Source organism: Haliotis asinina, chromosome 5 (genome assembly GCF_037392515.1).
Source record: "Haliotis asinina isolate JCU_RB_2024 chromosome 5, JCU_Hal_asi_v2, whole genome shotgun sequence".
In the NCBI taxonomy this organism is placed as follows: domain Eukaryota; kingdom Metazoa; phylum Mollusca; class Gastropoda; order Lepetellida; family Haliotidae; genus Haliotis; species Haliotis asinina.
The window spans coordinates 47048910-47067489 of NC_090284.1; the positions used below are offsets into that span (position 1 = coordinate 47048910).

An 18580-nucleotide genomic window follows, 5' to 3' on the forward strand; every position below is an offset into this window, starting at 1 on the left:
TCAGGTGATGTCGGTGAATCACGTGGAACTAAAGTTAAGATGTCTGCAAGTCGAGGACATACGTCATTACCTATATGAGGTTGGATAACGAATGAACGGAACAAAAGTTCATCATTCATTGTGTTGTTTCAGAAGAAAGAAAACTGAGATTTGTGATGTATGTGTTCGTGACTGCGAGAACATGAGCATGAAACATCATTTGTTTCCCTTTCGGCCAATTTGATGCTCATCATGATTGAGTCACGTTTATTTACTGGCTGGAGTACTGTTGTTGAGTGTGACTTGAGACAACAAGCACAACAATGGTGCACTCGGCTTATCTGGCTATGTCGGTGCATTGTGGGTCGAGTGTGTGGTTAAATAAATAACAAACAAACAAACAAACAAAGAATCAGAACCTACAGGCTCCGAAAAATATTATGAACTTTGTTGACCGGGAAGTGGAACATCTCACCACAGCCTCGGATCCCACATCCTAGGACGGCGGGGTAGAATTGTGGGTAAGGCGTTCGCTCCTCACGCCGAGTTTGATTCTTCGCATGGGTACAATATCTGAAGTCCATTTCTGGTGTCACCTGCCGTGATATTGCTGGAATATTGCTAACTTGGAATTTGGAACATAATCGAGCAAGTGGGTTTTAGTTTCACTCCCTTTTGGGCACTACTCCATCAATCAAGGCGGGGGACACCAGAAATGGACTACCCACATTGTATTCATACGGAGAATCGAACCCAAATCTTCGGCGTGACGATCAAAGGCTTTTACCATTAGCCTACCCCACCGACCCCATAACAGACGAAAGTTTGAATAAAGATTCTCGTGTTTTAAATAAAGATATCTCATTGATCATAGCAGTGTTAAGAAGCTCGAAAGAATAAACCTACGGAACCTACCTGGTTCTTCTACAATATAAATTGTTCACTGGTCGCGAGGGGGCCATGGGCTCATGTACCCTCGAGGTGTGTTTATGTTCCCCGAGCCTGCAGGATGTCTTTTTTCATCATGTGTGAGGTAAGATGAAGTGTTATGTCAGCCTCATGGAATCCGAGAACAACCGTCTTAAATTCTAAGAGTAATTATCAAACAATACACGGAACGGTTACTGTTGTATTATCCTCCCTTTTTCATGAAAATAAAACATGAAATACACTTTGATTAAGTCCAAAGGTCCACGGCTAAATGCAAACGTGAAAACAGATTACGCACAATAATTATAGCCGATGGCGTTGGCACTTACCAACGGTCAGTGCCCCCTGGTTCATTCTAATTTCCCGTTAACACCGTGATCACTGGATGAACTGTCAAAGACGTATCACACATTTTGCCATCCTCGCTCTTAAGCCGCAATGCATTAAGAAAAGGACAGAGGCGTTGTTCGTCCAGGCGTTAAACCGACCTCTTTCCATTCTTGTCATCTCACTCATCAAAGGAGAAGCAAAGCTTTTTTTCTCGTTCCTGATATATCAGGTGTTTTCCGGAGTTTTGTACAGGAAAATATCACAAACAACACTTCATGGTTGACATTTAAACCAGTAGTTCCGTATCAAAAGCAAGACATGTCCACTTTGTGTGTTTCATTCTAAACGCGTGACTCAGTGATGTACCAAGTGCATGGCGTTAGCTGTAAGTAATTGAGTCAGAAAGTTTAGTGATTGATATTGTGAACATCAACACGACTTTTCATGCATTAATCGGCCAAGTCGCCGGTATTGGGCCTAGATGTTCGAAGCTTTCTTAGCGCTAAGATTGTCGCAAGTGCCATACATTAACATTAACCTACGACTATCTTAGAGGTAAGGGAGCTTCGAAAATCTAGGTCCAGGGCCTGTTTGCAAGTGGAGATCTACGACTTGTGCTGTACTTCTGTTTCGACCTTAGTTCCGTTCCTGTCATATGGGGCGGTGGGGTTGCCTAGTGGTCACGCTTAAGACCCGGGTTCGATTCCCCACATGGGTACAATGTGTGAAGCCCAATAGTGGTGTTCCCAGACGTGATGTTGCTGGGATATTGCAAAAAGCGTAATAAAAATCAACTGACTCACTCCACTAAACAATGAAAGTGCTACGACTGTCGGTATATGGGAGGAGATAAAGGAAGAGTGAAAGAGTGAGACAGTTTTCACACCACTTTTACGATTTTCCTCTTACCTTACTGAAACGTGATTCCCATTAACCTGTTCAGACAATGACCTACTTTGTCAGCCTATCCGAAGTTTCTCGTGCAAAGGTGAAAGTAGACACCACTAATAACCCTCTTTTTACACTGAAATCCAGTTTCTTGTTTCATAAGAAAATGGTATATGCAAAGGAATCTTAATTTTAAACTTTAAGAACGTCGTATTTCAATATTTTATGTCCAGATTTAGGCAGCATACCTGAACTAAGAAATCCCTGTTTGATGTGATAGGAAAATGATTCACAATGCATCTAGCTCACTGGTTACACCTGTTATGTGTTTTTGTTGTTTTTGTTTTTTTTAGCGCTTATTCAGCGTAGTTCTGTAACGCACAATGATTGATATAATATCAAGTCAGTACCAGACCGACCGCCAAACCTTTCTAGCAGGAGGGCCTCGTTTAGAGATTTCCACGATTTCCAGGTGTCCGTCTAAGAAAATTGATTGGTTAGCGATGAAATGTCAAGGAATTTCAGAAAACCTTTACCAGGTGTCCGTCTAAGAATATTGATAGGTTAGCGAATGAAATGTCAAGGAATTTCAGAAAACCTTTGCCTAGTCTATTGGAATGTCGGTTTACATTCTCTGAAAGAACCCATTTCGTACACAAGACGAAGGACGTGACATATCATAAACACGTTGAAAAGCGCCATTAATCCTACTTTCTTCTGCATGGAGAGCAAGACGTACCGCTTTCACTTTGAATGGCTCATAATATTCTTTACGTTGCGTACCTTTGAAGGTGTAAAGACACAGATTCTCCCTATGTATTTCTGTGAATCCAACTGAAGTCAATAAACTGCGACAGATAGGTTTCGGCTTCGATTTCCCTTTCGTAATATGATGTATTTGCATCTGTAAAATGATAGCAGTCTGGTTCGTGACATTCTTTGCGCTGAGACACCTTTGTAAAATAGTTTTTAGAAGGTTTCTATGTTTCTACCAATCCCTCTTCAGTCGAGATATATAGTCTTCAGTTAAGATTCCCTCTTGATATACGATATCTTTCTACATGCGATGCTGAACAGAAATCAGACAAAAAGAATAACAAACGCTTGAATATTTTATAAATATTCATTACTGTATGACAATACGTTCTCTACAGGATTCGGCGTCCACTTAAAACAATAAACATTACAAAACTAAGGTATGCACTATCCAGCAAAGAAGCGGAACCCAATATTGCCTAGACTCATATAGAAATGTTTTTAAAATGGCTGTTTTGTGATCGATATAATTCAATTTGGCTGTCTAATCAGTTTTGTTCGCAGCACCGTATTTTCTTCATCAGAATGTATACATTTCAGACCATCATGGTTCTTAGATTACTTTGTAATCGGAAAACAGATCCTCAATTCAAGTTACGAGAAGGGAATGCTTAGTTCTGTGAACTTTGTGCGCTGTTTAGTTGACGCTACAATCAACAATAGTCATGCTGTATTACGTCGTTGCGTAAATATTCGAATTTGGACCATGCCAACCAGACGTTATGAGTTTCGAACAACACAGTTTGTATAATTATGATGATTTGCATCTGTCAGATCTGAGTCTCAGGAACAGATTCAGTTAGTCATCTCTTATGAACCCGTGAAGATCTACAGAAACCCATCCTGTAACTTATAACAGGCCACTAACGAGATCGGCTGGCGAGGCTAGCTCGCTTGATTGACACACGTCATTGTATCCCTAGTGCGTAGATCGAAGATCTTGATGTTGATCACAGGATCATCTGGTCCACTTTTGATTATTTACAGACCGCCGTCATACACCTCGAATATTATTGAGTGCGTCGTTAAACGCAAACGCAAACGCAAACGAGCAAAACGTATGTTACGATAAGCAAGGCTTCGCAACATGAAGAAAAAATCAGCGTCAGTAGGGAATTACCGAAAGTAATTAGGGAATTGGGTCCCGATCCACAAGGCGTTCGTAATGTTACGACTTGTCGTAACTCTGCAGTTTATCAGAGACTTACGAAAGTCGTAGCACTGCGAACACTATGTGGACTAGGAGCCTGGATCTATGTTACGAAGATTTCCCTCAAAGCTGTACCCATTACAAATTGCTCAAACAAAACAAATGACCGCCAGATTATTTCATAATAATACGGATAATTTGCCACGTCATTTAATGACAGTGTGTTAGTGAGTGAGTGCGTCGATACACCGCTTTCAGCAACCCTCCAGCAACAGATCGGCGGGGAACACAAGAAATGGTTTCACTCATTTCCACCAGCGTGCATGCGAATCAACCATGGACTATAGTGTGACAAGCGAACTCTTAAACCACAGTGCTACCTCGTTGCCTCAATGGCTTTGGCAGACTGACTATAGCATATAGCAATAAGGAAGAACCGGGTGGATCTTAACCACTTTGAAAGGTGTAAATGCTGATGTTATTTTTTGAAGGTAATACGAAAATTATGATCAGCTCGTTCCGACAAGAGAGCCTTAAAAGAGACTAGTGAAACATGAAACATCTGAAACATGTTCCCCAAACATTTGGCGTAAGTATTCTCTTTTAATTAACGGCTGTTGAAATGAAACACAGTCAAATTATATTTTCTACCACGTACATGTCACGAAATTTCTGTTGCATACCTTATTTCGTGATTTTTTTAATCTATAATATGCAACTGTCAAAAAAGAACTCAGAAAAACTCATCGATAAGTTCGTCCGACCTCTGTAAAGCGCCCTCTACCCACGCTTGGCCGTCGTGGAATGAGAACACAGACCCCACTGTGTACACGTGGTCCTTGGTGGAAGGACGCGTCATCGTCTTTCTGACCTCATCCCAGTGGTATCCCGGCAACCACATATTGTAGCCTCCACCGTATGGATAGTCATCCCATACTGACAATGCGCCTGATATCGGGTCAGGAATTTGCCGGGTTTCAATTCCAAAGATGTCCGCTAGGTGGCGCTTAATGTTAGCTACCATCTTGGTTGTGACGGTATATGGTGTCTTAAGTACCCCGCGGATTGGCTTGCCCTGTTTTGATAGCTGTTTCCAGTATGAAATATCAACATCTTTATATGCAACAAGAAGCACAGCTCTTCCTGTATCTGTTGATACTCCCGCTTTCAATACGAATGCAAGCGGCAAATCCGTTTGAATTTTGGAGAAAGACGCGTTGAGCTTTTCCCACCACGGACTTCGGAAGCCAAGGTATATTTTTGCAACTGGTGTATCAGTGACGGATGATATATAGCGTCGGAAAAGACGGTGTTTCTTGAAACCGTGCCAGTTAATTCCTGCAAGACCCATTCTTGGAAGAGCCAAGATCACTTTCTTTGCGCACGTCTTCACAAACGACTTTCTTCCCTGTAAACCAGAAACATGGTACAGAAGACGCATGCACACACCCATTGCTTACTGTAATAGATATGTTAGATATAATTTGGTGCATGAAAATACATCTTTACAGTATGTAATTTGCTTGGACTCGTTCAAAGTAAAAAAAATCAAGAATAAGTTAAGATCCTTGTTGATGCTGCCTGCCTGGCAGCGACCAGACTGCGTATAATTTTACACCGCTGTTAGCAATATTCTAGCACTACACGGACGGGGCCACGAGTGTGAAGGGTTGTATGTGAATCGTATTACTATACGAGTTTCGACTTACGTGTTTGTCCCTAGTGTAGCCATCTTTCTTTGTTACCGTTTCCTTAAACGTCAGCTGATAGTTCCGTGATGGTAGTGACTGTATCTTAGTCAGACGCCGATTAAGATGTAACCTGTTGCTGAAGCCAATATTATTATGAGCTAAAACGTGTATTTGAAACCAAAAGTTGTTCAGACAAGAACGGGTGCAGTTGCCATTCCGATTCTCCCATATATCCGTATATGTTTCCATGGTGTTGATACCTAGGGGTGGAGCGTGATACCGATGGCTAAAGCGTTCGTTCGTCAAACCGAAGGAACGGGTTCGACTCCGCACATGGATACACTTTGTGAAGCCCATCTTTGGTTCCCACCCCCTCCCCCTTCCACGCCCCACACCACCACCAACCACACCACCTACCTCTTGAGTTCAGACGATCGTAAAATTAGGTGACAAAAGTGTTGATAACACAATTTGACACACTTGCACAAGAAAAAAAATCGACATGAGTGATCCTGACAGACATGGGTTACTGATCGAAGACCAATTTTAATTCTGATCTCATGGGTGTATACTATCGGAGTTAATCCCTTGGTCAGCAAAACTCCCCGTGCTCGAATTCATATAAATATTTGTCCACCAACGAAAACTATCCAGTGGCATACTTAATTACCTCTGACCTTCTAGGGCCGCCTTCAACAACGACTTAGGGAGATGGTCCATCCCATGTTTCAGGGTTTTGTACGGCGTGTTGTTGGACCAGCCTTCAGGTCCAGACAAGGGGATGTACACGGTGGCGCTAGTGGAACCAAAGAAGCTGGCATATCCTTCGGTGTCCCGGATGTAATTGTAAGCCTCTTCACTCGCAACGCTACGAAACACGGTCTCATAACTGTAAATACATATCATGTATTCATACACCGAACATGTTGAATTCTTCAAGTTACTACATATATGTTGACTTAATATTTTATAACTCTATGATGCATTTTATTTCCATTAATCCTGAATATTTTATTATTCTGATAACTGGCATGCAACAATGTAATGAACAATTACAGTTTCTATTTGTTTTCAGCTGTCATCTCCAGTGCTTGTTTAGTAAACCTACGCCAACATATTGATCCTTTCCCGTGGATACTCCTATCTCGAATTATCTGACCCTGAATTCTGTGTGCAGATTTGACAATCTACATGTACGGAACAGCAGTAAAATGCGAGCTGCAAACCAAAATGTTCGCAATAACAATATCAACAACACGGCAGCCACTCCAGCTGATCTTCCGGCTTCGCGAGTAATTCCGTTTTGAAATACCCGCAACATATAGATCTCAATAAACGCTTGGATGGAAATGGAATGGTGTCTTCCGTTTTCTGAGTATTACAAGTAACCCCACTTGCCCTTCCAATGTCCAGTATGACCCTTTCGTTCGGCGATAATACGTTTATAGCAAGTTAAGCAAATTAATCTGCGATGCGATCTGCCAGTCCCAGGTTTCGTATTGGTTTACCGATGTACGATCCCCGAAGATTTGAAAGATACTCAACAGCATTTACCTTCACTATTAATAAGCATTGAAGGGACAACGTCGAAAATTATATCACACTCACTGTGACGTCAATTATCATATACGTACTTGTGTTACCTCATTAATCACGTACGTACTCAGTGTTATGTCAAATACCATACACGTACTCTGTGTAACGTCAATTATCATATACGTACTTGTGTTACCTCATTAATCACGTACGTACTCAGTGTTATGTCAAATACCATACACGTACTCTGTGTAACGTCAATTATCATGTACGTACTTGTGGTACGTCATTAATCACGTACGTACTCAGTGTTATGTCAAATACCATACACGTACTCTGTGTAACGTCAATTATCATATACGTACTTGTGTTACCTCATTAATCACGTACGTACTCAGTGTTATGTCAAATACCATACACGTACTCTGTGTAACGTCAATTATCATATACGTACTTGTGTTACCTCATTAATCACGTACGTACTCATTGTTATGTCAAATACCATACACGTACTCTGTGTAACGTCAATTATCATGTACGTACTTGTGGTACGTCATTAATCACGTACGTACTCAGTGTTATGTCAAATACCATACACGTACTCTGTGTAACGTCAATTATCATATACGTACTTGTGGTACGTCATTAATCACGTACGTACTCAGTGTTATGTCAAATACCATACACGTACTCTGTGTAACGTCAATTATCATATACGTACTTGTGGTACGTCATTAATCACGTACGTACTCAGTGTTATGTCAAATACCATACACGTACTCTGTGTAACGTCAATTATCATATACGTACTTGTGGTACGTCATTAATCACGTACGTACTCAGTGTTATGTCAAATACCATACACGTACTCTGTGTAACGTCAATTATCATGTACGTACTTGTGGTACGTCATTAATCACGTACGTACTCAGTGTTATGTCAAATACCATACACGTACTCTGTGTAACGTCAATTATCATATACGTACTTGTGGTACGTCATTAATCACGTACGTACTCAGTGTTATGTCAAATACCATACACGTACTCTGTGTAACGTCAATTATCATGTACGTACTTGTGGTACGTCATTAATCACGTACGTACTCAGTGTTATGTCAAATACCATACAGGTACTCTGTGTAACGTCAATTATCATGTACGTACTTGTGGTACGTCATTAATCACGTACGTACTCAGTGTTATGTCAAATACCATACAGGTACTCTGTGTAACGTCAATTATCATGTACGTACTTGTGGTACGTCATTAATCACGTACGTACTCAGTGTTATGTCAAATACCATACACGTACTCTGTGTAACGTCACTTATCATGTACGTACTTGTGGTACGTCATTAATCACGTACGTACTCAGTGTTATGTCAAATACCATACACGTACTCTGTGTAACGTCAATTATCATGTACGTACTTGTGGTACGTCATTAATCACGTACGTACTCAGTGTTATGTCAAATACCATACACGTACTCTGTGTAACGTCACTTATCATGTACGTACTTGTGGTACGTCATTAATCACGTACGTACTCAGTGTTATGTCAAATACCATACACGTACTCTGTGTAACGTCACTTATCATGTACGTACTTGTGGTACGTCATTAATCACGTACGTACTCAGTGTTATGTCAAATACCATACACGTACTCTGTGTAACGTCAATTATCATGTACGTACTTGTGGTACGTCATTAATCACGTACGTACTCAGTGTTATGTCAAATACCATACACGTACTCTGTGTAACGTCAATTATCATGTACGTACTTGTGGTACGTCATTAATCACGTACGTACTCAGTGTTATGTCAAATACCATACACGTACTCTGTGTAACGTCAATTATCATGTACGTACTTGTGGTACGTCATTAATCACGTACGTACTCAGTGTTATGTCAAATACCATACACGTACTCTGTGTAACGTCAATTATCATGTACGTACTTGTGGTACGTCATTAATTACGTACGTACTCAGTGTTATGTCAAATACCATACACGTACTCTGTGTAACGTCAATTATCATGTACGTACTTGTGGTACGTCATTAATCACGTACGTACTCAGTGTTATGTCAAATACCATACACGTACTCTGTGTAACGTCAATTATCATGTACGTACTTGTGGTACGTCATTAATCACGTACGTACTCAGTGTTATGTCAAATACCATACACGTACTCTGTGTAACGTCACTTATCATGTACGTACTTGTGGTACGTCATTAATCACGTACGTACTCAGTGTTATGTCAAATACCATACACGTACTCTGTGTAACGTCAATTATCATGTACGTACTTGTGGTACGTCATTAATCACGTACGTACTCAGTGTTATGTCAAATACCATACACGTACTCTGTGTAACGTCAATTATCATGTACGTACTTGTGGTACGTCATTAATCACGTACGTACTCAGTGTTATGTCAAATACCATACACGTACTCTGTGTAACGTCAATTATCATGTACGTACTTGTGGTACGTCATTAATCACGTACGTACTCAGTGTTATGTCAAATACCATACACGTACTCTGTGTAACGTCAATTATCATGTACGTACTTGTGGTACGTCATTAATCACGTACGTACTCAGTGTTATGTCAAATACCATACACGTACTCTGTGTAACGTCAATTATCATATACGTACTTGTGGTACGTCATTAATCACGTACGTACTCAGTGTTATGTCAAATACCATACACGTACTCTGTGTAACGTCAATTATCATATACGTACTTGTGGTACGTCATTAATCACGTACGTACTCAGTGTTATGTCAAATACCATACACGTACTCTGTGTAACGTCAATTATCATATACGTACTTGTGGTACGTCATTAATCACGTACGTACTCAGTGTTATGTCAAATACCATACACGTACTCTGTGTAACGTCAATTATCATATACGTACTTGTGGTACGTCATTAATTACGTACGTACTCAGTGTTATGTCAAATACCATACACGTACTCTGTGTAACGTCACTTATCATGTACGTGCTCTTTGTAACGTCAGTTATCATAACGCACTCGGGCCCATCTTCTTACGTCCCGCTGTTACGCGAATAAACACATACCGATTGAACGTATAACGTACATACGGACTCGGCGCTAGGTCAGCGTCACGTCCCTCACAATATGTCGCGTCCTTTACTTTGTCACGTACTTGGTGTTACGTAGATTTCTTATCCCGATTCGGTGTTACATCCATCATATGTTTCCCAGGGAGTTGAGACTGACATCCTATACAAACAGTTTATAATATATACTCATACTTACTCGGCGTCGAGTACATTATCACACACTCCCCTCGTACAAGCACATCACTAATCAAGCCGTAAGATGTGTAATACACGAGTCAACATATGGTGACTGAAGGGATGGTTAAGTGACATCGTGCACGGGTGATGTGGACCGGTCGCCTATGGTTTGTTTGATCCAGGCCTGATGCATGTGGAAAGCTTCTTACTACGGCGTTAAACATCATACACTCACCTCTGGTCATGCAGCAGTAGTCCGTCACGTGTAGATAGCTGCAGCAGATCCTTCCCAATGCGGAACTCACGGGGACCTCGGTCGGTGTAGTTAGTATTCTCAGAAAACACCTTCCTGATTAGCAGAGAAACATATATATTCTTTCGATGTCGATACAATTATTAAAAATGCATTCATTAGAAACTACAAACCTGAAGATTCTATTCATGTCATTTGCTGTTTGTTCAGTCGTTAGAACGTTATTTCTGGCAGCCTCTAGTATTATAGGGCCTGAAAGTAGGTCGTGATACTTCGGAGACCTTAGTACTTCCGGTTATAAACAACGTTTCATACCTCTTCGAAAGGTCTCATGGTTATCGGTTGACAGGGAGGAACCGATCCTCCTTGCAGGAATAACAAATTTCCGATGTATGACCATCCCCGAATTAGCCAAATATTACAACTGTCAACAGCTGTGACAGCCAAGCATGACTGGTCGGGTCTAGTAGAGTCATATTTGGCAGTCGTGCAATTTGGCACCTTCTCGCATGTTGCCCGCACCGGGAGCTGGCAACCATCTTAGTACCGGAAGTAGGGTCTCGCGAGACTTGCAGGCCCTATACCACATGGGCTCACCGGACTAACGGTGAAAGGGAAAAGGTCATCCGGTTGGCAAAGGTGAATGAACTCGCCGTGCACATGGTGACCCACTAGCCAAAGGCGCAGTTATTCGCGCAGAGGTGCGCCATATTGATCATGATTCAGGAATCCAAAGTTCTGAGAAAAATAAATGGTACTTTATACATTTTCTTCTATTCACCATACCCATAACAGAATGACATGTCAGGTTGTATGACTTAATATGACATATCATATTATATTTAAATGGGGCAACACTGAATTAATCGGAGAGTTAGTATTGTTTACGTGGCTTGTAGCAATATTCCAGATATGGGCTTAACGCAATCCAAACCGGGCCTTCAGTGTGACGAGCGAACGCTTTAACCATTTGGCTTCCCCGCCGCCCCTAGTCAGAAAGTCCAAGTATGAGTGAAACTTTGCAACCGCTACTCTTAATCCAGTCTATATCGCACACTTTTGGCAATGCTCCGGATGGTGCTAATCCAGATGTTAATCCACATGCGTGCAGTACTGTCCATTATCAGAACTGTCAAATACATGTACCAGGCAGATTAATAAGAGCCAAACAGCTCGTTTGCAGGGCTGGTGAGTACTCCCATGATTTTGCCCCACCATCATTCAAAGACCCCGAGTTGTTCGTCCGGATTTTACTGCCACACTGAAGACTACAAACATGGCCGACAGAATTCAAACGCTTTATTAGCCAATGGCCGACACTTAATGACGTATTTCCCACGTAAGAGGAAGTTAAGCCCCGATGCAGTAAACAGAAGTTAATCGTGTTTCGAAGAATATTCTAAGAGCATAAACAGAAGATGTGCGATAACAATAAAGGAGTGAGTGAGTTTAGTTTTATGCCGCACACAGCAATATTCCAGCTATATGGCGGCGGTCTGTAAATAATCGAGTCTGGACCAGACAATCCAGTAATCAACAACATGAGCATCGATCTGCGCAATTGGGAACCGATGACTTGTGTCAACCAAGTCAGCGAGCCTGACCACCCGATCCCGTTAGTCGCCTCCTACGACAAGTACAGTCGCCTTTTATGGCAAGCATGGGTTGCTGAAGGCCTATTCTACCCCGGACCTTCACGGGTCGATAACAATAAATGAGGAGAGATGTGGTTGATTTGTTTACAAGGCCACACTCAGCAATATTCCCGCTATATGGTGGTGGGCAAATAATAACCGACCCTGGAACTGACAATCCAGTGATCAGCAGCTTGAGCAGAAGTCTACAAACGATGAGACGTGACAACCAATTGCAAGTCAGCGAGCATAACCACCCGATCCCAGTAGATGCTGAAGACCGGAACTAACCCGGATGTTCACATGCTGGGTATGTAAGCAATCCAGTTGCATTTAACCAGTTTTCATTCGGACAATGCACCGACACAGTATCAATCCAGTACAGTTATTTGTATATGTGTAAAATTCAAGTTACTGAAACGGATTTGTATCTTGCCCTCGAATTAATGTCATGGTAACGTAATGGCGTCAAATATAATTTCAAATAATAATATATTTATAGTGTCGTTAAATCAAAATCCCTCCCACTGTCGCACTTAAAGAATCTAATAAAACGTAATACTAATTATTAAATATATCAACGGGGATACCCTACTAAGGGGTAGCATGTTTATAAATGTTTTTAAAGAATGAGTGATTGACTGCACCAGGCAAGATTGGCATTCTGAGCCATCAGATAAAGCGTCATTACAATTTTTTTCCTTAATGAAACATTCACTTTCTCCAGAATTGTACATATGCAATGTTAAAAACATTAAATATAGAAAAAGCGCTTCTCTTATTTAGATGCTGCTTTAATCGATTAGGCATACAGTGTATTAGAAAAGGCTTAAGCGGTTATTAAGATAATGCTTTTATTTGTTCTCTTTGTAAAGTTACCGAAGATGAATGCCACATTATATATCATTTTCCTTTGTACAAAGATTCTGAAGATGGTCCACATATTTCCACTCATAGCAAAGATATTGATAATTTAAAATCATTGTTGAATTTTTCTGACTGTAGTCACGTGTTTATGTAGGGAAAATATCTGTATAATGTGTTTCGCATAAGAGCAGAATATCTTAAAGTTTCATACGCATGTTAGCAATTAATGTATAAAACATGTAACGATGTATTATGGGTCATATGGCCTTGAAAACAATAAAGCATTAAACTGAAATATATCAACGCACCATCTTAAAGCTGCGGGCGTCTTCCCTCTCTCTTCGTCCTTCAGGTTGTACGGCAGCTTGCTTGTAAAATCTGCCTCTCTGAGTTGTCTCCCCCTTAAGTAATAAAGCGTTTCTTTGCTGTCGTTCTTGGGCTGAAAGTCTACCATGTCCAGACCGAGAGCCTTGATTACCCTGTACAGCCGAGGGTGCCAGTCTGGTACGAACCTCATGCCGCCGAGTTCGATGTTCACGTCGGGGATGTGGGGCAACTTGGCAGTGTGTAGTCGCCCTCCAATTCTGTCGGAGTATTCGTACACGTCGACAGTGAGATTCCGACTACGAAGGCGCCAGGCCGTGTATGCACCCGAAACACCAGCTCCGATTATTGCGATATCCGTGCAGTTATCTAATGAAGTTAAAAAAGTGTCAGTTTATGCTCCGTAAAGAATCGGCTGACTGACAGGTGAAATCTCATTTATACAACGTATTCGTTCAAAATTTAGCGCGTTTCTCGCGCTTATGGGGTGTAGAACAGACTCGCAAAAACTCACGTAGATCCCAGAAGTGAGTGAGTGGGTGGTTGGATGGGTCTTTGGGTGAGTGAGTGAGTGAGTGCCGCTTTAGTGACATTCCCGCAATATCTAGACTGGGACATCAGAAATATGCCTTACACATTCCACACCCCGTGTTCCAAGAGCAGCGTAAAGTGTTGTTTAGGCTACTGACCACTTGTTCATGTGGAATTTTTTTCATAATTTTCATATATTTTGAACAATGCTGAATGTGCCGAGACATGGTATTAAATCACAGTCAGTTTAGTTCTACGCCGCACTCAGCAATATTCCAGCTATATGTAAATAATGGAGCTTGGACCAGACAACCCAGTGATCAACAGCATGAGCATCGGTCTACGCAATTGGGATATGAACAGATGCGTCATCCTAGTCAGCGAGCCTGACCGCCGAATCTCGTTAGTCGCTGAAGACCATTCAAACATTCGGGCTACATTTGCTTGACCCGAAAATAACCCCGGCATAAAACTGCCTCACGCAAAGTTCATATCAGTTACTGGTACAGTCTCACGCATTCTCGACCTCGGCTAGTTGGTAAATATGAATGGGACATCATTTTACATTTACTTTTGTATGCATAATTCACCTTAAAACAAATGATAGCATTATTAGTTTTAACAAATGAAGTTTCAGCTTACCATTTTCTACCTCTGTATCCGGGGTTCGTCTGAATTTATCGAGACACAGATATTTACAACAACCCTCGACCTGTGCCAGGTGTTTGCAGTTTTTTGGGGGTGGGGGACATGGGAGTTGTCTACATATGCCGGGAAATCCCTTTTCGCATTTGCATGCCTTGCACGGCTCATCTTTATGGGGTATGTATTCCTCCGCGTTATGGAATAGTGCGCCCTTGTAATCTGAACATTTCAAGATGGCCGCCGTTGTTATTGCTACAAGAGCACTTGCAAAGATCACAATGAACGGGACACCAGTCATGTTTTACCTGAAAAAATATACAAAATCAGTGCAGTCAAGTATTACTTTACAAAATCCAATTTGCGTTATTACAGCTTCCGTTGTTTCTCACGATGAAAACAGATTAGGTTCTGTGTGAAATTTTCTCACTGTTAACAAAATCAATATAATTATTATCATTTTCCTCAAGTAAATTTATAGTCTTACTATATGGTTTCAGTGTGGCCTACATTGTATAATGGACGATGATTTGAAAGTATGTCGGAAACACTAAATAGTCAATGGAGTTCAAAGGATGAACCTTAAACTTGTTCGACCAAGCTATTGTCTTAATAAAAACGGTTAATTCACCGCACGTGTGTGCGGGCCACGTGCAGTGCATTGTGGGGGGTCAAACACATTGTTTCTAATGCTGACTGTTCATTTCTTAACATTCGCCGAAAAAGCATTGAAATAATGCCCAACATTAATCATGGGAAGCTCATGCAAGGCTGCTGCCCATCAGATTCCTGCAAATTGTGATTAGAAATTATCTAGAGCAGAGTTTAACGCTTACTCACCTGTTGGGTCTGTGTGAAAGTGAGGGGGTACCTCCTGCCGAAACGTCCCGTCATGTGTTTAACAACTGAAAACCGCCAAGGGACTGTCTCAAAACATTTGACATCAATTTTCAGCGGATGAAACCGTCCGCTGGTCGTACTTCCCATGTCGCAAAGTCAACCGGTATAGTTTCATTATTTATACGCTCCCTGATGATCCGGTTTAGAAATGATCTTCATCAACCCATGCTTGTCGTAGTAGGCGACTAACGAGATCGGATGAAAAGACTCGCTGAAATGGCTGACACATGACAGCGTATCCCAATTGTTTAGGTGCTTATGATACATACTGGATTGTCTGGTCCAGACTCGATTATTCAAAGACTACCATTGTCCCTGTTACGAATAAAACCTGGGCCTAGATTTTCGAAGCTCTCTTAACGCTAAGATAGTCGTAAGTGTCATGCATTAACGTTAACTTACGACTGCCTTAACGCTACGAGAGCTTCGAAAATCTTGGCTCTGGGCGCCGATCCACAAAATGTTAGTAGCGCTGCGAAATTCGTAACCCTGTGATAATTTTTTGAGTTATGACAGGCCGTAACTTTATCAATGCTTTGTGGACGAGACCTTGACTCCTGGTGTAGCGCTTGGACCATATCAAATGAGAAGAGATATAGAGACAACTTCACAAAACACTATCACGCTTATTAAATGAGTCATTGCTATGCATATCATATCTGTTAGTGAGGTTCATATTACAGGCGTGATAGTATGGATTCAGATATCTTTTTAATATAGTTTTCATAGAAATTATTGAGAAAGTTGATTCGGCAAATATGTAATGCTTGTTTATAAACTATAGATGTTTTGCTTAAGTGAATATGTTGATATATGATGCTTTTACAGTCTAAATGTCTTTTCAGTACTTAGTGAAACCCCCTTTCCCTGCAATACACGACTGTATGTGTCTAGGTAGTATGTACACTACGAATGTTTGTAGGAATTCGTGTGACAGCGTATCCCAATATTCGACCACCTCTTTCATATCCTTAATATTTCTAAGTCTTTTAGGCTTATCGTGTCCTTGGCTAGTCCCCCCCACATTCTCAGAAGGGTTACGACCCGGGCCCACTTGCACAAAGCGATCTTAGCGCTACAATGATTGCAACTTCCATTCTCCAACATAGGCTTAAGATCGTAGCGCAAGGACACGATTGTCCGGAGTGCGTTTTGGGTCGTTTTCATGCTGGGAAATTCAATTATCTTCACACAGTGCTCTGCAAGGAAGTGGCCAGCGTTCGGGAAGGAGGCGCCCATTTAAGATGAAATCACCATTCTACAAGTGAAGTTTCGGACTATGTTTTGGGCGGTAGTAGACAGATGTTACGGTATCTTTTGTCCAACTTTTCACTAATTTCGGAAAACGTTCTTTCATCAGAAACGAAAACGTTATCTCAATCTTGATTTTCGTGCGAACTACACAAGTTTAAATGTCTCTCTTTTTGTGCAATTTTCATCAGTGGTGAGGGAATTCAGCGCTTTTTCACCCAGTTAAGCCTTTGTAATTCTTGTCAAAGGGTTTCATTACATACCAGCAGACTTCCTCAATCATCTCATTTCGGACATTCTCAACGCTTTTAAATTTTCACTATTCATAACCTGACCAACTCGCTGGCAATCCCTAGTACAGAACCTCCCTGCTCATGTCTTTTGCACGAAAACAATTTATCTAGAACCAGCTTTCTGACATGTCAACAAAGGAAGCAGTCTGCTACACCAGGGGAGATAACTCTTGATGTAATAAGGTTAATGTTTAAGCCAACAAGAGTTGCTTCTAATATGGAATACATTACAACACATTGTAACACCTATTTTAAAATTCTGTTGTCAGTATTAGGAAACAAATTTTTGTCAGTAATTCTCGGAAACCTGTAATAATGAGCTGGACACTCATACACTGTCAGATTCACCCATGTTCTGTACTAAACCATAACAAGATTTAATATTTCCAGATGAAAACATAGATTTGGTTTATCAGAATTTATTGAAATTATTGTACTCATTACATCAAGATTACTGAGCTACAAAAATATCCATACCAAATGGATGAATCCTATATGCACTTTGTACCGTGTAATATAGCTATATATTTTCATAAGTACAGAGTTATTTCATACTTACCTTTTATCCAAAACGAAGTTCAGTATCGAACACGATGTAGCTGCTTTAATAGAATCTTTCTAAACAATAAACACGGCAAGTGTTGAGATGCCCCCTAAAGTTTCCGATTTCAAATTGTTTTCATCATATCGCAGCAGTAACAGTTTCTCTTAAGGTCAGCAAAGGTCAGAAGCCCCATTCGCTTATTATGCAAGTCTCCATTATTCAGAAACTTGAAAAACCGGATAGTAGCTTTAGCAACGGCAACATGCAAGTCCAATTATTTACACATTATTCAAGTATTTACCACAACGCAAACAAGATACAGTTGGGCGTTGTTACTGGGTTTATTATCAAAATAGGGTATTCAAAGAGCGCCACCAAGTGTAAACGGAATTATGCAATTTACCCTCAACCCCGCGGAGAGTGCTCAATGGAATGTTGAGATTTGCATCAGATTTACAAGTTGTTGTTTTTCAGAGTTACTTTGAAGTTGGATTTTATTTCAACACTTTTCGCTGTTAGAGAGACGTGTGATTAACAATGTAAGCAAGAGTTAAATAGTGAGTGTTCGCGTGCGTGCGTACGTACGTGAATGATCCTGTGATCTTAAGCCACTTTCAGCAATAATCTAACAATATTACCTCTGTAATGTAAACATGAAATTCACCTACTGAAAACACGTGGGGATTGGAACTCGGGTCTTTAGTATTTGGAGGGAACGCTTTAAACA

At 40.9% G+C, this 18580-nt stretch overlaps 1 protein-coding gene across 1 annotated transcript; it reads right to left on the bottom strand.

Annotated features, from left to right (window-relative positions):
* Window positions 1–3236: 3236 nt before the first annotated feature.
* Window positions 3237–15789, bottom strand: LOC137283601 (L-amino-acid oxidase-like). The gene is made up of 7 exons (XM_067815192.1): window positions 15706–15789; window positions 14866–15173; window positions 13677–14061; window positions 10850–10963; window positions 6455–6673; window positions 5803–5920; window positions 3237–5501 (listed from the first exon to the last, which is right to left on the bottom strand). Exons 2-7 carry the CDS (start codon window positions 15164–15166, stop codon window positions 4827–4829), a joined length of 1812 nt encoding a protein of 603 aa, XP_067671293.1. The 5' UTR covers window positions 15167–15173; window positions 15706–15789; the 3' UTR covers window positions 3237–4826.
* Window positions 15790–18580: the final 2791 nt, after the last annotated feature.